Below are 26,050 nucleotides of genomic sequence, written 5' to 3'. Positions count from 1 at the left end.
TAAATGAACTCAGCCTTTTGCTTCGACAACAATAACCTAACCACTCAGAAAGGTTGTGAAATTTGTGACTTAAAGTTGCCATTTGAAATTGGGAAGAGCGACTACATCCAGTCACAAATTCGCCGTTTCTCCTTCTCGCCATCCGTCTTCACCGGAAACCGGAAGAGCGCTGCTAAATATTGGCTATGTTTAATGACGTCATCGCCTAACACTTTTCCCATTGGCTCTACGCTTCGCCGAAGCGTTTTCCCGCGCTGTGTTCAGCGTAAAACACTGCTAACTGTCAGCCTGGAGCTAGCTAGAAAACCTCTTTTTTGGTGATTATAGTTCAAATCGTAATGCCCTCATCATCAGAATATGATCCGGCTTGTTTACCAGACTTATTACCGCTGTACTACCGACGGCTGTTTCCGTTTTCTCAGTATTATCGCTGGCTAAATTACGGAGGAGGTAAGTGTCCTTTTTAGCCAAGAAAGGAGAGTTAGCCAAAGTTACTATTAGCAAGCCAACAAAGAGCTAACGACACCATAAGAGACTGCTTTGTTATTATTTCCTCTACCTCATCAGTTCAGAAGAACTACTTCCAGAATCGAGAATTCTCCTTCACACTCAAAGATGACATCTACGTCCGCTACCAGTCTTTCAGCACCCAGAACGAGTTGGAGAAGGAGATGCAGAAGATGAATCCCTATAAGATTGACATTGGAGCAGTGTACAGTCACAGGGTAGGACTGTATTCGACCACAACATTTCTACAGGTGTTCACAGCGTTAATTTTGCTGTATGAGTTGATATTTATCTGTATATGTCCTTTTGTGTTACCAACAGCCAAACCAACACAATACTGTGAAGTCAGGAAGCTTCCAAGCCCTGGAGAAGGAGCTGGTGTTTGATATTGATATGACAGATTATGATGACGTCAGAAGCTGTTGCAGGTAAATGCAGTTTGCATTTTAATTGACATTGTTAAATGAAATAATTGCAATTCTCTTATACTACTACTTCAACATGTTCTGGTATTCACTGAGATAACAACCATGCTATTTGTAGCGCTGCAGACATTTGCTCCAAGTGCTGGACCTTGATGACCATTGCGATACGAATCTTGGATAGAGCTCTTCGAGGTTTGTCAATAGCTGTGCGCCTTTTGTATTTTAATGAAATGGAATTTACAGAAATGTGAGTTTGATTCATTTTATGTGATATTCCAGATGATTTTGGGTTCCAGCACCTCCTATGGGTCTATTCTGGCAGGAGAGGAGTGCATTGTTGGGTGTGTGATGAATCGGCAAGGAAGCTCTCTGTAGCTGCGCGCTCTGCAGTAGCAGAATACCTGAGCCTGGTCAAGGTAACAGTCTGTTTTTATTAAATGGGTTGCATGGGTGTTTTCACTAGAGCTGGAAATGAACATCCTCCAAAAGTGGTAGATTTTGTTGTGTGGCAGGTAAGTAAAAAATGCACAAAAGGGACTGCAAACCATTACTGCAGTGGTTCGAGAGATTTCTGACAATCGTACTTAAACCAGAAAACATAGGAAGTTACCAAGGAAACAAGTATACAACACAAACTAGTGAGTAATGGTTAAAAGGAATCATCTGTCTTTCTTCACATCACATCAAAGCTTTTATAACTCTGTCTACTACACTGTGTGTGAGTGCCACTTTATTCTCTGTTAGCATGGCTGTGTTTCTCCTCTAGCCCACGAGTTGTTAAGACTTCTCCATTTCGTAGTTGATCATTTTTTCCCATGTTTGTATCACGCAGATTTCCTGAAAAGCATAAATATAGTACTGCAGGGATTTATTTTTAAAGGCAAAACTAGAAATCAGTATCTCTTATGAAGATATACAATCTAATCAAAATTTAAGCGTTGTATTTTGTGAGGTATCCAACGCTGTAGTTTTTTTTTTTTTTTTTTAAAGTATCTGAAGTTCATGTGAACCACAGACCTTGCTCAGGCATGTAACCAGAAACCGATTAAACTGGAGATGAAGGTTCCAGACATTCAAAGATATTAACTTATTTCTGGGTTTTATGGCTCATTCTGACACCAGTCTGCTTACCTCATGAAATAAAGTACCGGTACCCTGTTTTCCCAAATAACAATGCTTGGATATTGTAGAGCTACAAACTGCTTGCTAAGCAGCCGGAGTGGCAGCTCAGCCAAAAAAGGTGTTCACAGTTGTACATTTACTCAGTGCGTTTTTCTTGATTACTCTATATTCAAGCCTAACCATCAAATCAGTAAACTCGATTTCATCTGTTATCACTTTAGTTAATTACTGGGCGGATTACGAAACCTTTAACTGAGTTAGTCAGTTAATCGGTGAAATGCATGGAGAAAATTCTGGAGTGAATTCTTCTGATTCACTGCTGTTTGTACAGGGTGGTGAAGAGATGGTGAAGAAAGTAGTGCTGACAGATCCAATTCATCCCTTCATCAGGTATCAGTATGGTATTTCGATGTGTTTTTTTTTTTATTCTTATTGAGGTTGATTTCTCTGTTTGGTTCTGAATTTATACCTGTGATGTGAACAGAGAGTCTCTGTTAGTGGTGGAGCGATACTTTCCCCGCTATGCACTCCAGGAACAGGACATACTGGGCTGCAAGGAATCTGTCGACAAAGTGCTGGCTCTCACGCCTGAAGATATCCTTTTTACATCTCATTAAGACTTTCTCTCATATGTGATATAAACCAAAAGAATATCATCACTTTGTTGGCGAAACTTACTGGATTTGATTCTTAACTCAGCTCTTACATGTCAGAAAAGAATTACAGCAGGACTTCAAAAATGAGAAAAAGCCTGAGATCCGGTGGAAACTGATCAAGGACCAAGCCAATAGGAAGCAGGTCAGTCGTTCAACGACTGTTGATCTGATTGACGTCAAATGTGGTGTGCACACTGGAAGGAAGTGCAGTCGAGTCGGAGGATCTTGGATCTGAGATGGTTGACAGAATGGCAGAGTGAAATACCTCTAGGGTTTGGACAGCTTCTGAGATGGCACTCTGTTTTAAGGCACCACACAACTCATGGGACCGCCCCTTGAACAATGAGCGTTGCACTGGTGTAAACAAGTTAATTGACTTATTTTGTATGTTTTGAATTTTGATATTGGCTATATTGCCCAGCACCAGATTGACTTTGTAGTCGGCTTTTTTTTTTTTTTGTAAGAATGATCCCAAAATAAGCGATGTACTGATTTATTCTTCCTCCAGGCAACCGCCAAAAAGGGCCAGTACTTTGAAAAAGAAATCATGTTGCAGTATTGTTACCCACGGCTGGATGTGAACGTCAGTAAAGGGGTGAACCATTTGCTGAAGAGCCCCTTCAGTGTCCATCCCAAGACAGGTAGATCTCATGGGATTTCATCAAGACGTCATGGTGAATGTACCAGAAAGAGCTGAGTCTAACTGTCAAGATTCTCTCATAACTCCTCAGGGCGTATCTCCGTCCCCATTGACCTCAAGGAACTGGACAAGTTTGATCCTTTTGCTGTGCCCACAATCAGGTTGGTATCTCTCATGTCCTGGGGTGTGTACTCTTCGATACTCATCTAACAGGATGTTGCAACGTTTTTCTAGATTGATCTGTGAGGAGTTGGATCGGCCCAGAACTGGTGAAGAGGAAGAAAAAGCAGAAGAGAAGGAAAATGAGAAGGAAGCAGCCGAGAAACGAAAAATCAGAGGTGAGTAAACACAAATCGACTTATTTGGTTTCCTAAGGTTAAAGCGTTATCAACTAAGACTTGCTGAACAGGTGCTATTTTACGTTTAAATCTCAAAACGAACATAAACTTGAAGCAGGCTCACACAGCATTTGTGACAGGCTCACACAGCCCTAGATATGGACTTCAGCAGCCAGCTGTTTTTTGCTGGCTGTCTGAAAATTATGTGACTTATTTTAAAACAATCTGGAGCCATTTACAAGCGAGCTGCATGGCTTGATACAACATAAATGTATATTATAGACATATTTATATAATAATCCAGTTAAAAGGGAGCACAAGTGGAAAGTGCACAGGATTGGGATTGTTATGTTCTGGAAGTTTTTTCCTCATAAATGAAATGAGAATCCAACTCACTCGGCTACGTCTCTCCACAGATTACAAAAGAACAAGCTTGGCAAAATATGTGAAATACTTCGACCAGTTTCTGGATGGAGTTGCATGTTCATGGAAAGGAGAACTTCTCAGAAAAAGTGGTGCGTTTTTAGTTGATTTGATGAAGAAAATTTTGTATTTGACCATTTTATTTTTTTTGTGTCACTGATGACATTTTTTTTCCTCCTCCTTTTAGATCTTCAGAAGGAATTCTGAGTCCGACCAAGAGTGATATACCGCTGAATGCAGCCCTGGTTAGCTGACCATCCTTTTTTGTGGTGGAACGTTGCAGTTTTCTTTCTGATTAACAACAGTTCATTCTAAATCTGTTTTTATTATCCTCGTAATTCAAAGTAGTCTATTTATAGATTATAAATAATAAATAATTTGTCATCCCAGTTACAGTTTGAATTATTTTCTTAATGTACAGTCTTTGTGAAAATAAATGTGATATTTCAGCTCTTTTATGAATTTGTATCCCAGTTACTGTTTTGTGAGAACCCTTAGATAGAGATTTTTCTCAAATTAAAACTATGTGGGCTCATGTAATAAAGATTGTTTCTTTCGTTCAATGATGGTCCAATAGGCTTCAGGCACACAGCTGGGGGAAGCAGCCATCAGGAGGCCAGACCAATTGGAACACCTCCCCTAAGATTATCAGAGTTCTACAATTCTACAGTTTCATTTAGCAGACGCTTTTGTCCAAAGCGACGTACAACACAAGCAAGAATTTAGACTTAATTAAGGAAAAGCCCATAGGAAGCGCAAAAGTGCTTCAGTTTTGATTTGGTCACAGGTACTGCCATCTAGTGGCAGAAGAAGTGTCGCCCCCCCCTCCCTTTTTTTTTTTTTTTTTTTGACAAACATACAACATCACACAACACAGTTAGTGCTACATAAAATAGTGCTACATAATCACTAAGTGCTGGGTCTTGGACCCTCTGACTTATTCTACCCCACAGGACAATGAGGAGAAGAGTCAGGTTCAGTGCCTCGGTGCTCTCTGAACAATTGAGTCTTCAATTGTCTCTTAAAAGTAGAAAGGGACTCAGCAGAACGCACAGAGTTCGGTAGTTCGTTCCACCATTTGGGAACGACAGAAGAGAAGAGTCTGGCTAGGGATTTGGAGCAGCGCTGGGCTGGAAGCACCAGGCGTCTTTCGCATGCAGAGCGTAGTGGGCGAGAAGGAGAGTAGACCTGGATCAGGGATTCCAGATAGGCTGGAGCCGTTCTAAGAGTTCTGAGTCTTCATAGTGAGTTGTCCTATCCTAACCAGCACTGTTCACAGTTAGCATTGCTAAATTGTTATAGGAGGTTATGCTTTAAGGGATATTTGTCCATTTGGCTGTTAGCGGGGTTGCACAAAAAATACTTAACAGAATTTTCAAGAGAGAAAGTAGAACCCCTTTAAGTTTTGGAGCATCTTGTGAGCTCAACAGTTGAGTGGATGGTCTCAGAAGGCTAATGTTTTGCAATAACAGTATAGTCAATAGTATATTATTTAATCACACACTAAGCAAAAATGTTTATATTTTGCTCCGTTACACCAAGTGACAAAATTAAACTTTAGCTATACTGTATTATAGATTCCTTTGTTAAAGGAATAGTTTACCAAAAACTCAATGTACAGGTTTCAAGACTCAGATTATTTCAGATGAGCTGCATGAGGATAATTTATGGTTCAGTTGTGTATTTTTCTTACATTTTAAAACTGACCTCCATTCACTTTATTTGTATATTGCAACACATTTTCCTGTAAAATTCCAGCAGTATTTTATGGACTGAAATACTTGCTTATGAAATATCTGACCCTCCGTTGGCATGAGGATGAGTAGGAAATAACTGAATGTTCATTTTTTTGTGGGAAAATCCTTTTCAGTGAGACCAGTATTTTCCGGATGTACAGTATTACAGTAGGGCAGCACGGTGGTGCAGTGGTTAGCACTGTTGCCTCACAGCAAGAAGTTTCCTGGCTCAAGGATGAGGTCTTTCTGTGTGTTGTTTGCATGTTCTCCCTGTGCTAGTGGGCTTCTTTCTGGGTATTCCAGCTTCCTCCCACCTGTATGTCCAAAGACATGCAAGAGAGTTACTCAGGTTACTCAGATGTGGCTGTGAGATGGTTATCTGTCCATATATGTTGGCACTGGCCTGGGGACCCATGGCTGAAAATGGATGGATGGACAATATTACAATTATCTCATGATAAAAATCACGATAGTCTAAAAAAGTCTCCGATGATATTTTTCTGCATTTATTATTTTTACTTGCATTACGTTTTTTAAGTAACTTGTTAACTGTAGAAAATGTAATGTATTACACTATAGCCAGGATGGATATGTTTCCAATAAATTGGAAAACTGGTAATAATATTGAGAAACAGCTGAAGTCACTGGCCCTTTAAGTAACCCGGAAGAAGAAAACACTGATCGAAACCGGATATTACTCATGAAACTGAGGTCGGAAATTCTCTCTCACAACCATCTTGGATATAGCGTCCCGAGTCGGTGAGTACCTCCGCTGAAAATCCAACATCATCCAACCGTTTTTCATCGAATACAGTCTCAACTGTAGCTTTGTTGTGTTTTCGTAGAGTATCGACAGCCGGCCGGTAAGCTATTTACTGATTTCCGCCCCCCGTGTCGATGATAAATTTGCCGTTCTGCCACCGATTACCGGCTCAAAATGGGGGAACATGATGACTACCAGTTTACTAGCAACAAATCCGGGCCGCAGAGGTCTGTCACAGGGAATAAAAGCCTGGATTAAATGACAACTAGATGATTTAAATGAGGGCGAAAGTCAAGATAAGACACATTGATGGTCGTCAGCTTTCGCCCTTCGTGGCCAACAGTAACCGGTCATTAACCACTCGAAGCTAGGTTAATGTCGCTCTCAAGCTAAAGCATGGGTTGCTTCACCTGTTCAGACCTGTTAAAGACAACTGCATGGTAGCGTTAGAAGGGGCTGATTACTCCATGCTAATGATTAGCGTCTAGTAAAGAACACTTTCAGAGCTATACCCCTACATAGGTCATTTCAATGTAATAATTCTCGTTCTTTTTTATATTTCTAGCAACCATGCCTGGCGAAGCTACAGAAACGGTCCCAGTTACCGAGCAGGAGATGCAGCAGCCTCAAGTAGAGACTGGTTCGTATGTTTTAACTTAATGTAAACTTGCATGAAGTATTGCATATTAAAGAACTATACTAATAGGGTCTTGGAACTCAAGTAGCTTGTGGATTATCTAAAACGCAATCGCATGTTCAAGGCAACAAGTAAAGAAATATTGGTCCAGGAGTTTGATGTGACAGTAATTTGACTGTCACTTGCCAGGTGTTAAGAAATATGTTGTTGTTTTCTCAGGATGTTCAAAGATGGTTAGATTTAAAGAGTATTCCACGACCCTTCTTTTGATTTACACAGACTCACAATGGTGTGTGTGGTGACTTGCACTGACAACTGAATTTGGTACACAATGCATGGTAGTGAGTTTGGTATTTCTGTGCATATTGATTGCTTTTCAAAGTAACTTTGTCTGGATGAGAAGTCTTATCTATTAGAGTAAAATTCTGATCAAATATAGATGTTATTTGTAATGCATCATATGTTGTGAGAATGTAAATGTTCACATTAGAAGTGTCAAGGAGGTATTATTAAGAAGGTACAAACTAAATCATGTATGTGTATTTAGTACATGGCAGTGTCTTGATTGTGGCTGAGAAAGAATAGATTTAAGCTGTGACAGTTGTCCCTGGAGTTTAAATCTCTTAAGTTATATTGGTTCTAGGTTGTTGGTTTGTTGTTGTTTGTTTGCAGTTGAATTGAGCATAAACCTGTGACTGCATATATCATTAAATTTTAAATAATGGATTGGTGTCAAGTGTCACATTATGACCGTTACATCTGATAAACTGGTCACAGGCGAGTGAATCAGTAAGCACTACTTATTTTATTTTCAATGAAATGTTCTGTGATTGTTATAGTGTAATCACAAAAAAAACTTGAAACCAACAGAACAAAAACAATTTCACCAAAAATACAATTTATTCATTTTACTATTTTATTTTGATTATTGAAAATTTACTGGACGAGCTTGAACTGATTCAGCTCAAAATATTTGTGTGCTCCAGGCGGAAATTTATTGTCTTTATAGAGGTAACAAACCACACTGTCAGTTAAACTTGGCAGTTCTCAGAGTACAGAGAAGCAGATAACAGTCAAAGGTGTGGTTGGTCATGTTATTAAGTGTAAATTGTGAGAAGTGTGCCTTCAAATATTTAGTGTCATATAAAGTTGTCACTGGTGGAGCTCAGGTTTTTTGTTTTGTTTATCCTCAGGCCAATATGTTTGCGTGCCCCTAACTAGTATTTTGGTTATGTCCAATTTAAAACAGCAGTTCCTTAATCAAAGACATTTTCTACCTGCGTGTCAAAGAAGTCGTTATTATAAAGTAAGTTTCTTCTTGAAATAAGTCTTGACTGCATCTCAGCTATTAATCACAAGGTAAAATGGAAAGAGCCTTAGATGTGTGTAGGATGCTGGTAAGTCATGCTGCTAGTTCACTCATTTGGGCTTTACATCAGATTATTTGAGCAAACACAGACTCCATGGCATCAAAAGACAGTTAATCACATTGTGTAACAGTCATCAGGAACCATAAATGCCTCAAGCATGTTTCATTTCACTAAAAATGTTTTGACATGGGTAAGAACAAAAAACTGCAACTTACTCCTGCAGTTTATATTGTGGTAATAAAGTTAATAGATATACTCAAGTTGTGCACAAATGTAGCCATTATTTCACAGAATTTTTCTGGTGATGTCGTTCATTGCTCAGCTGCTGGTTGAGTGATGAGGATGTGGCTGTTGTCTTAGCCAGCAGTTACTTTTACAGGCAGGAGTTTTTAAGATTTGTGTCAGTCACAGCTGAGCTGTTGGGCTACATGCAAACAGCTTGATTAAGGTTATTCATAACTGATAGAGCAGTTGGAACAGGTGCTTTGATTCCTTCAAATTGACATTGGCATAGCATTTGTTAGACTCGCTGGAAGTTGAAATGAGTAAAACTTTATTTTTCACCGACTGGTTTCAGTCAAGTTCTCTGCTGACTCTGCTCGCTGCTTAGTGACCGCAGGGCCACTATAAACCACACCATAATAGAGGCTCTGCATTGTTATATTGTGTTTATCTTGTGTAGGTGTGTGTGTGTGTGTGTGTGTTTGGGGGGTGGGGGGTTGAGAGGCTAAGAAACTCTTTAGTTATATCCTATCTGGATATGATAGTCCTACGTACTTTTGAATCAATTGTTTTATAATTTCTTGAGTAATTTTAAGAAGCATTGCAAAGTTGGTTTTGGATGGACAATTTTCCATGAAGCCATACTGAAATATACACATACTGAGTGGTCTACAGTTTTGTTCTAAGGAAGTTCTTGGAGTGCATTTCATGAGTGGACACTGCATGGAGTTTTGGACATGGCACCTTTCCAGAGTACACCCGACCCCACTTTTATTTTTAATTTTACACTGGCAGATGGACCCAATTGCACATCTCAACCTTTTTCACAAATTCCTTTTTTCCATTCACATGTTGAGCATGATTCCTTTTTTCACCAAAGTTCTTTGCTTTGAGCAAGCAGAACTGCTCATTCATTACTGTGGTGGTCCTTCCCACTGTTACTCCTTGATCTTCCTTCATAAGCTGCAGGAGCAAAGAATTCCTCTGCTCCCTCTGAGAGGGCTGTTCCTACTGTAAATAAGGAAATCGCACTGGAGAATCCCACAGAAACCCCTAAGTCTGGTCAAGAGGTAGGCTCTACAGAAGAAGCTGGAGTTCAGACCATTCCTGGTCAACCAAATGGCATGGCTTTAACTCAAGACATGAGCAAGGAAATGGAAAATATTGGGTCAGTGGCAATACCTGTCTCAGTGCAAGGGGTGGCTGCTGTCCCAGTAGGGGCTGCAACTAATTCTCCGGTTCATGAGGAGTGTTTGCTTTCTGCTGGGCCTTCCAGTTGTGAAGAAGCAGCATCCACTGATGAGGTACCAAACAAGGCATCGGTTGTTGCTGAAGAGTCATACATCAGAGAGCTTAAGCAAATTCCCATCAAAGCCGAGGTGTCCAAACAAGGGGCAACAAATAATCCTCATGACCCAAAACGTTCTGGCTCTGAAGACGTCTGTGCAAACAGTGAAGATGGGAAAACCAGCGATGCCCCTAAGTCTGTTTTGAATGTCGATGTTGCTCTGCAAAACGAAAATCTTGACAAGAAAGAGCCTGTGGTACTTCTCTCTAAGGCCATTCAATCCAAGGAACATGAATGTGAAGGTCCATCTCTTCCCATCCACCACCTGTCAGGTTGGTTTTTTTTTATTGGAAAAGTGGCCTCAAATATATATATTTTTTTTTTAATTTTTGACTTTTTTGTATTGTAGTTAACTAATGACTGACCTCTAATCAGTGTACGACATTCACAATCAAGGGACAAAAGGAAAAACATGGATAAATGAACAGTCTAAGGCAGGGGTGTCCAAACTGATCCAATTAGGGCTGTTTGGCTACAGGTTTTCATTCCAACTGAGCAAAAGCAACACCTGATTCTACTTAAATCAACTAAGCTGTGTCTACACTGCTCATTTGTTGGATCAGGTGTTGCTTTTACTCAGTTGGAATGAAAACCTGCAGCCACATGGCCCTTACTGGACCAGTTTGGACACTCCTGGTTTAATGGTTCAATGTCTCTTTGTCTTGCTCAGACATTTCAATATGGTATCCAGCATGGCTCAAACTAGCAACCCTTTAATGGTTGCCTTATATTCTATGCCAGACAGCGTGGGAAATGTCTACTGCTTCAAAAATGGCAACATGCCTACATGATATGCTTTAAACTGGTGTAACTAGTGCTCTCTGACAGTGTGACCCACAGCAGAGAATACCCACTCAAATGCTACCAACATCAGGTATGCACACAGAGCCTAACTAAAGTTAATGAGAAATATTGCAAAAATTTGATAGGATAAATCTTTCAAATATATTTAAATGGCAAGTTTTCATTTCACCATGAATATTGAGACACAACTGTAACCAATCTTGTTGTTTTGATCTGTGTGGCCAGACGATGGGGTTCAACTAAGTTGAGTAACTGGTACATTTGTGTACTACTTGCTATGTATCTCTGTTTACAAAAGTTCATCATGTAGGTTGTCCCTGCTGCATCCTAACTATAGAATGCTGTTTTCTGTGTGAAATTTGTATGTCCATTGCATTTTGGTGACCAATTTGCATTGAACCTCAATATTAGGCAGGTGTGTATTTTTTCCTAACCAATGAAACTTGATTGCGCCCTGGTTTGACCCCTTAACATGCATGAGCAAGACTTCCACTTTCCCCTTTTAAAAAGAAAATGATTAAAAGAATATTTTTCTGTTTAGCTACACCTCCTGCCCCAGCTTCCTCCCAGCAACCTCAGGCAGCTTCTGGCCCTGCTAAGCCCAAAGGCAAAGATGCCAAAGGTGCTCAGGGTTCATCTGCCCCAAAGGCTGTCCCTGGCAGAAGGAAACGCTCTTCAATGTCTGCCTCTTCTTCCTCTCCAACCTCACCAAAATCAACTCCGTCCTCCACCCCCCGCTCGCCTATGCCATCTCCTTTAGCTTCCTCACCTTTAGCCAATCAAGCTAATCGTTTCACCCCAAAAATTGTAAAGGCTGGCAAACAAGGACAAACTAAGAAAGGAGAAGCATTTGTGGCTGTTTCCACTCAGGTTGAGTGCAAGTTTACTGAAGAAAGTGAGGAATCAGTAGAAGCTCACACCAAGAAAACTGTTGTTGAAGCTAAACGTGCTCCAGTTGAGCCAAAAAATCCCTCACCCCTTGCTGTAAAGCCTGTTGCACCCCCAGCTGCCTTTAAAGTTACCTCAATGCCTGCTGTAGCCGCCCCAGTTTCCTTTTCAGGTACTCTTGCTACTAGCCCACCCAAATCTGTTGAGGTAAAAGCAGCTCCCTCAAAAGATACTTCTGTTCTTTTAGCTGATGATGATCTCCCTCCTCTTATCCCACCTCAGAAGACAGTTAAGCTTTCAAATCAAAGTACTACGATTGCACCTGTAGAGGTTACCAAAGAAACACCCAAACCTAAGCTGGCCCCTGTAGAGGCTAAGACTGATTTGAAGCTCAAGTCTGAGCCTGTTGAGGTGTCCATACCACCAGCCCAAATAAAATCAGCATTAGCTGAAAATGCTATAGCTACATGTGCAGCTTTTGAGGCTCCTAAGATTGTTTCCAAGGCCATACCAGTCCCTTTTGAAGCGGCTGAGTCAGCACTTCTAGCTAAAGTTGAGCCTGGTAAGGCAGTAGCAGCAGCTAAACCTGTTGTTGTCGAGGCTCCCAAGCCACCCACCCAGGACAAACCTGTTTCTGTGGAGGTTGTTAAGCCAGCTGCCCAGAACAAGCCTGTCGTTGCAGAGGCTGCTAAAACAGCTGCCCAGTATGAACTCGCTCAAGTGAAGGCTGCTAAAACATCTGCCCAGGAGAAACCTGCTCCTGTCCTGGTTGCCAAGCAACCCACCCTGGAAACACTTGCTCCTCTGCAGGCTGCTAAGACTTCTGCTCAGGACAAACCTACTCCTGTAGAGGCTCCCAAGCCAGCTCAGAAGGACAAACCTGCTCCTGTGATGGCTGCCAAGCCAGCTGCCCAGGACAAACTTGTTCCTGTGGAGGCTGCTAAGACTTCCACCCAGGACAAACCTGCTCCTGTAGAGGCTCCTAAGCCAGCTGCCAAGGACAAACCTGCTCCTGTGATGGCTGCCAAGCCAGCCGCCCAGGACAAACTTGCTCCTCTAGAGGCTGCCAAAGACAAACCTGCTCCTGTGATGGCTGCCAAGCCAGCCACCCAGGACAAACTTTCTCCTCTGGAGGCTCCTAAGCCAGCTGCTAAGGACAAACCTGCTCCTGTGGAGGCTCCTAAGCCAGCTGCTAAGGACAAACCTGCTCCTGTGGAGGTCCCTAAGCCAGCTGCGAAGGACAAACCTGCTCCTGTGGAGGTCCCCAAGCCAGCTGCCAAGGACAGACCTGCTCCTGTGGAAGTCCCGAAGCCAGCTGCCAAGGACAAACCTGCTCCTGTGGAGGTCCCGAAGCCAGCTGCCAAGGACAAACCTGCTCCTGTGGAGGTCCCGAAGCCAGCTGCCAAGGACAAACCTGCTCCTGTGGAGGTCCCGAAGCCAGCTGCCAAGGACAAACCTGCTCTTGTGGAGGCCCCTAAACAAGCTGAGACAACTAAAACTGCTTCTAAGATTGTAAAGCCAGATTCAGAGGTTAAGTTGGCACCTGTTGAGGTTGTCAGGCCTGTTACAGAATCTAAATCAGCTGCTGCTGACATGACCATCCCAGCCCATGTTAAAGGTGCCAAGCCAGTTACAGTGGCCAAAGTGGTTGAGGTTAAGGAACCAACTGCTGAGGCTGCTAAACCTGCTGCTGAACCTTTATCTACTCCCCTGAAACCTGCTCCTTTTGAGCCTACTGCTCCTTCCCCAACTCCTCGTAAACTCACATTTGCTGAGGCAGTTGCAAAACCAGCCCCTGTAAGGCCTGAAGTTGAGGTAATAGGTACTACTCCCTCTGAACCCGTTTCACCACCTAAACCTGCCCCCACATCTGCTAAAACCCCAGCCAAGTTGGAGACTGTGATCAAGAACAACGAGGGTATTTTCTTCTTTCTTCTTTTGTTTCATGCTGTTTGCCCAATCCTTCTGGCAAGCTTTGATTTAAAAGAAACTGATTGTATTGTATGAGTTACCTTTGCTTTAATTTTTAGTCTTATTTCAAAGATACTAAGATATTGATGCTGTTTACTGCAGTACTGCTGCATGCTGTCAGCCATTTGATAAATCTAAATGGTCAGGTTTTGGTTGAAAAAGGGACGGGTAAATGTTGTATTGGATACAGCGGTGGCATGTTCTCAATACAGTACAGTGGTTTGGATTTGAGTTTCCAATCAATAGTACAGTCTATAAACCTACATGGTCAGTTGATGTTTTGTACCTGTTGGTGGTTGAAAATCTCAAGCTGGTAAGGGTACTTCAACGAACACAGATGTATTTTATATCACTTTTGACCCCCCTTCTTTTAATTTCCCAGGGATGGTGTAACATTTCCTGCTGATTCACTTGTATGTAGTGGTAGCATGTTGGGATTGAACTCTTTTTGGGTAATATTTTTATAGGATCCGGCACAGAGTCTGACAGTGATGACTCAGTTCCTGAGCTGGAAGAACAGGACTCTGCACAGACACAGACACAGCAAGCCCAGGTGAGTCAAGTCTGCTCTGTAATATTATTTTAAAGGCAATGGCAAAAGAATTTGTTTGCTCAATGTAACAAATATTTGACTCTTCAATGATGATGTATACAGTGACTTTCGTTCTTCTGAGCTAACTGAAGCCACCCTTTCTGTCCTGAGAAGAGCATTTGGTTTACAAAAATAACTAGCATTCTAGTTAGTTTAAATTAAATTTAAAAAATCCTGGGTCTGTGATTACTTGTTGGCAATGAGCATGTTTGATTTTTTTTTCCCTTTTAGCTTGCAGCAGCCGCTGAAATAGATGAGGAACCTGTCAGTAAAGCCAAACAGAGCCGCAGTGAAAAGAAAGCACGAAAGGTAATTATCTCGGTCTATTTGCTCTGCTTTGTTTCTTTGAAATTTGTTTTGACTGCTTTTGCCCTTTTATCACAAAAAAAAATTTGAATGTTTATCTCTTACAGGCAATGTCCAAGCTTGGTCTCAGGCAGGTAACGGGGGTCACCAGGGTCACCATTCGCAAGTCAAAGAACATCTTGTTTGTCATCACCAAACCAGATGTCTACAAGAGCCCCGCGTCAGACACATACATCGTTTTCGGTGAAGCTAAGGTATTTAGCCAGCAATGACACCAGCCATCTGTTTGTCTGTTACAATGTTACATTAATGATGGTCATAATATCCTATGATAACCAATGGTTATCAAATGATTGATAGATTTTTCAACTCCCCCTTTGCACCCTAGATTGAAGATCTCTCCCAGCAAGCCCAACTGGCTGCTGCAGAAAAATTCAAAGTACAGGGAGAGGCTGTATCAAACATCCAGGAAAACACACAGACGCCAACAGTACAGGAGGAGAGCGAAGAGGAAGAGGTAAGCTCTTTAATTTAGGTGATGAGCAAAGACTAAAATGAACCTTCCTTTTTCTGATCTGTTGCTAATTCCTGCCCTCTTTATAGGTTGACGAGACTGGAGTTGAGGTCAAGGACATTGAACTCGTCATGTCACAAGCCAACGTGTCGCGGGCGAAGGCTGTACGCGCCCTGAAAAACAACAACAACGACATTGTCAATGCTATTATGGTAAGATATCAGGACCTTTTTCTAAGTGTTTGTTCAGTATGTCATTCCAAAAGCTTTGCTAAAAGATCTTGGAATTAGTGTATAGAGACCTCTTCAGTGATGATTGATAACAGTGACTTTCGTTCTTCTGAGTTCACTGAAGCCAAAATTTCTGTCCTGAGAAGAGAATGTCCTCCACCTATAAAAACAAAATGATTTGCACAAATGCAAACAACCTGCTTTTTGTTTCTTTTGCAGGAGTTGACAATGTGAAGGGACCCTGGCAACGTGGAGTTTAAGTGAGGTTGCTGATCTCGTTTATACAATTTATACCCAAGATGGAAATAAAGTTGTGGCTTGATAAAATGAATCTGTTGTTTGTACTTTTTTGGGAAATTTATACAGAGGTATTTTCATTGCAAGGTTTTTGCAGGACTTTTCTTTGTCAAGGCAGGGGTAGAGCAAGTATGCCTGAACAGGTTATTTTAATGTAACATCAACAATAACTGACATATACCCACCGAGGGTCGAAGGGAGCTGGTGTAATGCTGTTGGTCCCCCAGTCCCCAGGATTTCAGGATTCAGACTGACATCCCTTTCCCAGGACAGTAATATTGCATTGTCATTCTGACTAAATGGAGACAGTGGAGCTGCCATCAAGCCTTCCAGAAATGTTCTACTTTGTTTCTGCTGTGGCACTGAAGAATCATTGTGTGGCAGATTTCTGACATTAATATGCTCATAAACCAATAGATTGATACATCATGACGGGAAACTGATTGTTTCTCTGCTCTACACTCCCGGTTGTCTACACTGCATCAAAATTTCTGACTTGAAATCCTGAACTGGCATTGTGTTGCTTGACTTCTAATAAATGTTTGGCCCCTCTGACCAGTAGTGTAGAGCCTTTATTAAAGTATTGTGATTAGACTGTTGTTCACTCCTTATTTAATTTGTGATTATTACAAAATGTACTAAATGAGATGAATTTGTGCTGCCAACAGTTGACCCTACACCTCCCACAATGTAAATCAATACATTTCAATAATCCCTTGTCTTCCTGATCAACTATCGACTTGCAGATTTTCTGTTGGAAATAGTACTTAAACCCAAGATAAGGAAACATTTGTCATTTTGAATGTTTGTACGTATTAACCCTCTAAGTACCCAGGACACACTTTTTTTGGTTAATATTGAGGTATTGTCACAGCTGCTCTCATACGACATGAAATGACTGCTCTTCTACAATATCTTTTTTTTAAAAAATCAAGAATTTAGGATTTTTGTCTTTTTAACATGAGGTCTAATGTGGATGTTTTAAAAATGTTTAAGACTCTCATGTGCCATTTACTTCCATCATATCACAAATCTGACCCCCTTAAAAGCAGACATTAAAATGTAATTTCCTCATTCACTAAGCCCTTCTCAGTGAGTTGAAAAAATGTGAACTTGTTCACCTGATGGTGCCATTTCCCCATAAAGACTACTGGTTGAATAGGAGCTGTTTCTTTCTTGAAACCAGTGAGAAATGGGCTCCTTTAGAGAATCAGCACATGAAGTATGTATAGGTTTTTTTTTCGGAGGTTTAAGTACAAACACTTTGAACTGAAAGAAACTGATGTCTGAAACATGAACATTGCACCATTCAGTCATGCATTTTTGTTATAATTCTTTCAAATTAATGCTCAAGCTTCAAAATATTACTATTTTCAGGCGAATTGATGAATTTCTTTTTCTGGGTCCAAATTCACTGAAATCCATGAATTGCAGTCAGGCCACCTCTCCTAACCTGTCTCTTGTTTTTTTTTTTTTTTTCTTTGAATTATATCTTTGTAAAAAAAAAAAAAAAGAAAGCTCATTGAAGAAACCTAAAACCTTAGAAATTATAACTCATAGTTTATGCTCAAAACTGAAGTTTGAATGAAAAAGAAAATCCATCCATCTATTTTCTTCCACTTATCCTGTGCGGGGTTCATCTTGAACAGGTCACCAGTCCATCACAGGGCCAACACATAGAGACAGACAACCATTCACACTCGCAGCCACACCTATGGTCAATTTAGAGTATCAATCAGCCTCGTCCCCTCTTGATGTCTTTGGACTGTGGAGGAAGCTGGAGTACCAGAGAGAACCCACACAGGAACAGGGAGAACATGCAGACTCCACACAGAAAGATCCCGTGCTGGAGCCAGGGCTCAAACCCGTAAACTTCTTGCTGTGAGGCCACAGTGCTGACCACTGCACCACCATGTGAAAAAGACAACACTATATATATATAAATATAAATATAAATATAAATATATATATATATATACATATATATATATATATATATATATATATATAAATCTGTTCATATTTACAGTTGTATTTCATAGACACAGTTCATCTTGTCTAGACTGATAAATTCATGGGTAGGTACACTGAAGTTTCAGGGAAAATAATCAAACGATGACTGTAGAGATGTCCTTGAAATGAAATGTCCTCCATAACAATGGGACTACTTTACTTTACATTTTGTGGTGTTCAGTTCTCCTTTCGAACCCACAAACAACGTGCACCATTGTTTTCACCTGCTAAGTCAGATTCTTCATGGTTATATGATACAAATGTTATGAGTAAAATCTGGTCGGACTGCTTTTCGCGCACAATTGTGTTGCCCTGAATTTGATGTAACAGCGAGTAAACCACATGAAAAAACAAAAATGTGGACAGTTATTTCATTTGTATAAATTTGTGATGAAAGGAAAAAATACATACTTTCTCTTTAAAAATTAACCAGAACTTGCAGTGGTACATTGCTTTGAGCTAAAGGGACTTCAAAAATATTGTCTAAATTTCATAAAAATCTATTAAATTGGGAGTAATCATTGCCACCATGTGTATATATCAATATGACATTTCCCATACAAAATCAAGTTTTTAAGAAATTCAGTATTATGCTTTTTGAATTCAAAGTATGTAGCCTAGTATGGTTTAATGTCATGAGTAGTTGTCCATATATAATCTTTCACTCAGGACAGTGGATAACAGTATGTACATTAAGTATATTTTGAACATGTCTACCAGTTTATGACACTGTTGACATAAATGTTATCAAACTTTAAATAAAGTTAAGGTCTGCAGTAAAATTGAGTGCATTTTCTTGTGATTCTCTTCCTGATGTCATTCCTGTTTCATCTGGAAACTATTCGTCTATTCACTGGGCGACTAAACGAAGAGGAGGACAGAGCAAATCCCATGAGATTTGGTGTGATCCCTCGGTACATGACCATGCTGCCTCCCCCTCATCAACCGCAGCCATGCTCAAAAGCTCTAGAAACGTCTAGTACGCTCTAAGTGCGTCATCACTGCTATTCTCATGCTGCGTTACGCACGAAGATCCGGCGCACAGTCTTTAGGCTAGAGGCGTTTGCTACGTGTGGGCAGTAGTCCCTCTTTTCTGGCATTGCCAATCATTTTACAAGACTGTGTTATCTGCTGAAAAAGACGCCGACTTTACGCCAAGAAATGTAAGTTGTGGGAAGTAACCGGAGGGCGGAACGGAGGAATAAATACAATCATGCAGCCTCAATAGCTTATTATCGGGAACAGCCCGACAACATGCTTCGGTCAAGGCGGGAGGGTGGCCTTGCCTCGGTGAACTGGGAGCTAGCGGTAACTCGCTAACTAGCTGTGGTTTTATAGGCTACTAACAAAACACAGAGACACTTAGGGTTATTTTGTTGTGTCCGGTTTCTTTATATTAGCCGGGAAAGCGGTTTTTTTGCCTGGTGTAACGGGACTGCATGTGTCAGGTGCACCGCATGGCTTAACAGTAACGCACGGGGTGTTAATGTTAGCATGGTTAGCATGCTATTCACTGAACGACCGAGTGGCCGGCAATCATTAGATTCGTATCAGATGTAGATTGGAGTTGTGACCTCGGTATTAAGCGAAAAATGCAGGAACTTTGATGAAAATTAAAGCATAGCGAAATGCTCAATCTGAAGGACCAACGCCTGCTTCTCCGATACGCTGCCTTGGTAGATCATTGGTAAGAGGATTTAGCTAATAGGGCCATCAGTTTAATGCACAGAGGAGAAAGTGGCAATAAACCATTAATTTACATTATACTTAGTTATAAAGTTAATATATGAATGAGGCACAGTATCTGCGATGGACTTGTTAAAACGCAATTATTTTTAACTTAAGTTCTCCCGTGACTTTTTATTGATTTATTATTAATTATCAAGACTGTTTCCAGTTGGGTTTGAAAAACATGTACTTCTATATATTCCCTAATTTCTTGTTAGTGGATGTGAAACTTAACAAGATGGATTAAAAATAAAATTTATTAGAAAACCTGATGCAAACCCAATAAATAAAAATTGATTCGACACATTTTATAGTGCGCTAATGTTTCATGTTTGAGGTTTACTGATACTGGAGTATGCCATGTAACTAGATCCTGTGTGGAAACACAATATGCTGGCATTACCTGAACACTCCCCCACCTATTGCCTCTCCTGGAGGATTGGTTGAATGTATTTTTTAAATGAAGAATATTTGAATGCAGGAAAAAGGGCAGTTTTTTTTTAAACATTGGGGTTAAGTTTTGTGCTATTTTAGGCATTAGTCGAGGAAGAACCCATTCATGAAGAAACCATTCATTTTTGGATCAGATCAAAGATGTTATCTTTTACTTCTTTTTTGTTGTTAGCAGGGGATCTCAAAAATAAAGTGTTTGATTTAAAATCATTAGAAATAATTACAGTTTTAGGTCATGGACCCTAAGGTCTGTTGTAGGCCAATGGCTATTAGAAATATTCTTATTTATGGGTGAAGTATGTGCTTTCCAAGTGTTTTTTGGCTCTTTTGATTGGATCTTGACATAATATTTCATGTTCTGTACAATGGTTGCAAGAGATGTACTTTAAATGTAAATATCATGAGGTCATTTGATGTTTTGACATCTTCTGTTTCTTCACAGGCATCCAGCAACTGCCAAGTGGTATGACACGAGGGACTGCGTTTTTATAGAGTTCTGGGTAGCAGACAGCAAAGATGTGAAAGTCAATTTTGAAAAAACAAAGTGTGTTTTCAGGTGAGTATTTGCTCTTACAATGGATGGTTAAGCTGTATATACCACATTGTATTGTTGTTGGTTTCTTGGTGAAGATTCGTGCGGATTTGCTACACTACACCTGTCCCAGACAAAAGGAGATAAAAATGCCCAGTTAGGCACATAATTGGTACTCCTCTGTAGCCTGCACTTAAATAGATGTGTAATTTCTCTTTTTTTTCCCTGCAGTTGTCTTGGAGGAAGTGACAATATCAAACATGAGAATGAAATAGACCTTTTTGAAGCCATCGATGAAAATGTAAGTTATAAAATGGTGTGAATTATTGGTTAATGTAATATTTTTATATTGAATAACATTTGATGTTGTGTTGGAGAAAAAAAAATGTCTCTGAAACTGACTTAATTTTGATGTCTCCTGTCCAACCAAACCCAGGAATCCACACACAAACGCACAGGTCGATCAGTGTTGTGCTATTTAAGAAAAGCACAGCCAGGGAAGCCGTGGCCCAGACTAACAAAAGAGAAGGCCAAAGTAAGTTACACACACAATTAAATAATACTGTTACCAAACACTGATGCAGACAGTGGAACAATAAATGTAACTAATGGCTGTAATGATTATTTTCTGTTGCTTGTCACTACAGCTGAGTTGGCTCAGTGTCGACTTCAACAACTGGAAAGACTGGGACAATGACTCGGATGAGGAGATGGGCCACTACGATCAATTCTCAGATGTAAGCACTCCTTCATTTCCCAGTGGCCTCATTAATTTCTTTGTGTTGATTACTTATTTTCCCCAGCTCAGCACAGAAACACAGGAATCCAGTTCCACATTTTTTTTCTTCTTTCTGTAATTGACAACATAACTGACCTGAATATGTCTCATTTGAGGTCAAATAGACTGTAACCCTTGTACTAGTGAGGTAAACTGGGAATTTCAGTTACATGTCATTCCTCACCCCGCCCCCCCCCCCTTTTTTTTCTACCTGTAGTTCCTATGGTCTCTCCACATATATAAGTGAGGGTATAACTGTTGATTGTAGTGATGCATCAATATCTTTTGGTCTCCCAAAATCAAAGTGTAAAAATGCACTAAAATGCCCGGTTATTCTACAATTATTCCAAAGCGTTTTACTTTTCATCATGACAATTTTTTTTTTTTAAAGATATATTAGTAATATATCCTGTATTAACCAAGCCTAAACTGATGCATATGGCAAATGTTCAACCAATGTCCTTCTCAGGGTGCATGGATGTACATTCAATAGTGAGAGATGTACCTTGACACTCTGGTTTTGATATTACAGATGATGAACAACATGGGATGTGATGATCTAGATGCAGAAGACGTAAGAATTTCTGTCTTTTTAAAAAAAAAATTCTAAGTATTCAACGCTTGCAGCATTGAAAAGTGTCGGAGGTTAAGCATGTTGTCTTATTCTTGGGAACTTTGTTAAACCTTGTATAATGTCTCACCATCTTCTGCTTTCTAGGACGAGTCTGGAGATAGCGATGATGAAAGTAAGTATTCATACATTTCTCCATTACAAAGTTTCAGCTTTGCTTGGATTGCTCTTGGTACCAGGACTTCTTTTTCCATTATACTTTAAGCATCCTTTAGTCATGGCTGGTCTTCACAGCAGTGCAGTAAAATGGCTGGTGTCATTTTTGACAACAATCTATTTTATGAAAGATCACTTTTCTGAGGATTTTGAACACAAATATTTCATGTAGTTCCACCCACTTAGACCTGGCTCTGGGGTTCCTGTTCATCACTGGGGCCAGCAGTACAGCTCAGTCCTCTGTGTCGGTTGATGCTGTCCCCCAGGAGGTGCAGAACCTGTCCTGCAGCTACAGACAGACCCTGCTGACCTGCTGCAGCATCTCTCTGTTTGCTGGCAAGAGAAGCCAATGTCAATGAGAGGAGAATTTCCCCTCCTGTCCTGTGGAAGCACTGCTCCTGTTGTCACGTCCTTCACAGGTCGAAGTTTGCAGTGAAGCAAGGTTTAGGGTTTTGTTTGTCAGGGTGGTTGATGCCAGTATGTGGCTGTGTGGATAGCCATTTAATTTGCCAGTCCAGTGAAGAAAGCCAGTGCAGGCTACGTATTGCACAGCAATGATATTGGCGGCTATTCTCTCTGATCAAGTGTTTATTTTCACTCTACCTGTTCGGCTCAAGTTATCAAAATGTGTCTGTAAATCTATTCCTGCAACTTCTCCAAATGGAAAACCAAATAGGCGTGGGGTGGAAAAAACCTCTTTTAATTAGGTCTTACAACAATTTGTTGTAATTATCGGTAAGCGCTTGGTTGTTGTAACCTGTATACTTAATTGTTTTCACTTGCCTTTCAGAATTGCCAGATTTGGAATAGAAGGATGAACACTCTGGAAAGAAAAGAGAAGAACAGAGGGCAAGAGGATTCAAAACAAAGTGTATAGCTTGAAATTGAAGGCAGTGACAAATAACTGTACATATAAGTCAGTAGCCATATTTAAATCCATAGCCTCAGCTCCAAACTCTTGACCAATCTGTCCACTGAAGGTTGATATGCATGGTATTGTACAGAGCAGCTATCTCCACTTCCATTTGCTGTACTGCACCTCTTGGGGTATCTTGTTTTACTGTTAAATATTACAATTAAGCACACATTATTTGATGGAAAAGCTGTATAGTTGTCCTCAACTGAGCAATATGTGTTAAGAGATTTGCATCTTGTTCTCAAATGAATTGTGGTTTAAAATGATTAGGCCCACCGTTCCCCAATGTTGTGGTTTTTAAGTTAGTCAACCACTGTAGTTTAATATGATTTAAGGTACTTGAGAGTTACATCAGAGAATTAGAAAAATGCATTTCCTGATTTAGGTTCCACTAAAGCCTTCCATGTGCAGTGAATTAGATACCCAGGAAGCCCGTCTTTGTTTCTGTAGCTTAGCCTTCCAGCGTACATATTTCCCTCTACTTGTTTAATGTCTGTGAAATTGGAATATTCTGAAATCGCTGCAGAAATGTTTGCATCTTCCCAATGATCATATACTCTGGTAATTAAAAACGAATTCCATACATTCAGTATCTTAACAGTTCTCTCACCATACCCACCCAACACACAGTCAGCCTGCAGAAGCGAAGTGAAATGTTTTGCAGCTGATCAAGAGGCTTGAAGCTTGGTTGGGCTTCAACATCACGTGATTTGTTGCTATCCTCCAGGTTCTTTCCATCTTTTTCATCGAGAAAAGGTCCTCCCTTGTTGGCGAGGTTGGAAAGATACAGCGATGTGTAATGACCAAATTATATTTGCACTGTCAATAAAATGTATGGGGAGACAAGTGATGTTGAATTACAGTGGACATTCTTTTTTTATTGTCTACATCTTTCTAATAAACAGTTTAAGAATCGTTTAAAATGCCTTCTTTTTTTTAAACTAAATCATTAGAAAAAGTACAAAAGAGGAAAATAATGATTCATTTTGTCTTTGTCCTTCCATTGTTTTTTTTGTTTTTTTTTCAATCATTTAACTACCACATTTTTTTCTTTCTTACCTGGGCCAATGGATGTCTGTATGTCTGCCACCTGATCAAACAATTTAAAAATTATTAGGGATGCTAAATATTTTAAGAGCCTTTTAACTTGCCAAAGAGAAAGTTAACTAATTTACAGTTAAGTGTTTCTTTAATCATGAAGTCTGTTATTAATTTATGAAATCTAGTATACCAAATTACACCCCAGGCCCCACTTTTGGTGTCTCCGATCTGACCACATTAGGACCTTCCCTGGGCATGAATGCCCCTCAGCACCACCTCCGCATGGTCACAGGTAGACGAAGGAGGTGTGGTGATCTTAGAATGATGCCTTCTGCAGGGAAATCATCAAATAAGTGACGTAAGAATTATTGATGGGAATTTTTTGATGTACCACAGTATTTTCTCCCTGATATCAATTATTTTCAGCTAATACATCACTACTCTATGTATCCGCAACTGGTAATGGTTTATGAGATTAAGAGGTATGTAAGGATTAGAATCCATCTCTCATGGTTCTACTGAGGCTAACATTTTCCGAGGAGTGTGTGTGTGTGTGTGTGTGTGTGTGTGTAGAGAGAGAGCTGATCCCCCGTGGGACACCATCTGCCTGCATGGCCGGTTGCAGCTGCAGATAGAAGAAAGATGATCCTGGCGGATCATATTCAGCATGTAATTCACTGAAGACTTGTGACGATCCCCAATACTAACAGTGTGGGGAGGAGAAAATCTTTTTTTTTTCAGTGAAAAGAGGAAAATATGAAATTCAACGAGTGGTTTTGCTATTTAAATCTGTGTACACATCCTTCATTGTAGTATGTGAATAGAAATTTAATTACAGGGACCAAATGCAATTTGGCTTTATTCAGTGGTATGCGGGGAGATGGTAAGGTTCTGTAGTCTTCGAGGCAGCCAAAAACTCTCCTCCATTGGTCTCCAACATGTAGATACATAGATATACACACGCAGAGGTGACACAGGATATGGTTGTGACCAGACAACAGCTTTTTTTTTCTTTTTTCTTTTTTGTGGAACCTCATGATGTAACATTGAGGTTGACCTTTGAGCTGTAGGATATAAAATGTCATCATTTCATGCTGTTTGGATGAAAAAGAATCCTCTTAAATTGTTCCTGAGTGCTGATAGTGACCTTGACCTTGATCTTAACCTTGGCCACGAAAACATATACTGTAACCAAAGGAGGTGCACAGAAGATCTTGATAGTACTGATGAACTGAATACCTAAATACCTACCAAGTAGCCCCAAAATAATTCTATTCTAACCTATTTCAATTCATTTTTCTTGATTAACATTTGGATTTCCTTAATTTTTTCCCCCCAAATACTGTGTCTGCGGTGAACTGGGGAGTTGTCACTCGGTCTTCTAACCATGGTTTATATAATCTGATTTATTCAGTCAAGACCCTGTTATCTTGTCATTATTTTGAACATCCTGAAGTGTCCCTTTTGATTTCACACAACATACATTTACAATAAAAGTATTTTAACGTCAGTATACAGTAATATCGTAATTGCTTTTTCACATTTCAGTATTAGGATTATATATATTGCAGTGGTTTTAGGAGATTATACCGATCCTCTAATGCACAAACTCTATTTTTTTTCTGCTTTTACTTTGTTTTATTTGAGACATAAATTTCTCATCGGAATACAGTATTTTACTGTAACTATTCTATTGCAGCACTAGGACCCAGAAACTTCAGGGCTCCTCAGTCATCAGTATTAGCATACTTCCTCTTTGGGCCTAATTTCCTACTCCCGTCATTTCCGAGAAGGTTACTGTAAAGAGCAGCACAAGTTTCCTGGTTTCACTCTGAGAAACTTGAAAATAAATGCCCCACTGTTGCTGTTAATCACAGTTTGCTTAGACATGTTTTGTTACCTTGTAATAGAGGAATTATGTATCTGCGTTTATTTTAATTCCTGAATTTGCATTTTAAATTATTTTCATCTTCGTCTCTGTTGCATTTCAGATTTAACATTTTGTTTGACATT

The 26,050-nt window shown here is 40.1% G+C and overlaps 3 protein-coding genes and 2 non-coding genes across 5 annotated transcripts; all 5 read left to right on the top strand.

The window, feature by feature from the left end:
* The first annotated feature begins 229 nt into the window (after positions 1 to 229).
* On the top strand, positions 230 to 4,624 carry prim1 (DNA primase subunit 1). Its single transcript, XM_086212605.1, has 13 exons — positions 230 to 450; positions 568 to 725; positions 829 to 935; positions 1,051 to 1,124; positions 1,212 to 1,348; positions 2,386 to 2,444; positions 2,539 to 2,650; positions 2,763 to 2,852; positions 3,219 to 3,351; positions 3,442 to 3,511; positions 3,585 to 3,688; positions 4,105 to 4,203; positions 4,299 to 4,624. Exons 1-13 carry the CDS (start codon positions 339 to 341, stop codon positions 4,316 to 4,318), a joined length of 1,275 nt encoding a protein of 424 aa, XP_086068731.1. The 5' UTR covers positions 230 to 338; the 3' UTR covers positions 4,319 to 4,624.
* Positions 4,625 to 6,592: 1,968 nt separating this feature from the next.
* Positions 6,593 to 15,819, top strand: naca (nascent polypeptide associated complex subunit alpha). The gene is made up of 10 exons (XM_086212840.1): positions 6,593 to 6,710; positions 7,176 to 7,250; positions 11,533 to 13,880; positions 13,997 to 14,018; positions 14,318 to 14,403; positions 14,674 to 14,751; positions 14,856 to 15,002; positions 15,137 to 15,265; positions 15,352 to 15,474; positions 15,712 to 15,819. The coding sequence occupies exons 2-10, from the start codon at positions 7,181 to 7,183 to the stop codon at positions 15,724 to 15,726; spliced, it is 3,018 nt and encodes a 1,005-aa protein (XP_086068966.1). The 5' UTR covers positions 6,593 to 6,710; positions 7,176 to 7,180; the 3' UTR covers positions 15,727 to 15,819.
* On the top strand, positions 14,484 to 14,557 carry LOC147255655 (small nucleolar RNA SNORD59). The gene has a single exon (XR_015117959.1). It is a non-coding gene; the product is annotated as a small nucleolar RNA SNORD59 (small nucleolar RNA).
* LOC147255654 (small nucleolar RNA SNORD59) lies at positions 15,565 to 15,639 on the top strand. Its single transcript, XR_015117958.1, has one exon. It is a non-coding gene; the product is annotated as a small nucleolar RNA SNORD59 (small nucleolar RNA).
* Positions 15,820 to 18,784: 2,965 nt separating the features above from the next.
* On the top strand, positions 18,785 to 23,919 carry ptges3b (prostaglandin E synthase 3b (cytosolic)). Its single transcript, XM_086213485.1, has 8 exons — positions 18,785 to 18,965; positions 20,426 to 20,539; positions 20,747 to 20,816; positions 20,952 to 21,050; positions 21,163 to 21,252; positions 21,826 to 21,867; positions 22,012 to 22,039; positions 22,871 to 23,919. Coding segments are annotated over exons 1-8 (465 nt in total). The 5' UTR covers positions 18,785 to 18,963; the 3' UTR covers positions 22,891 to 23,919.
* Positions 23,920 to 26,050: the final 2,131 nt, after the last annotated feature.

Source organism: Aulostomus chinensis, chromosome 9, assembly GCF_037954235.1.
Source record: "Aulostomus chinensis isolate RoL2024-O1b breed Wild chromosome 9, RoL_Achi_v1.0, whole genome shotgun sequence".
In the NCBI taxonomy this organism is placed as follows: domain Eukaryota; kingdom Metazoa; phylum Chordata; class Actinopteri; order Syngnathiformes; family Aulostomidae; genus Aulostomus; species Aulostomus chinensis.
This window is presented reverse-complemented; position numbering and strand designations above follow the sequence as displayed.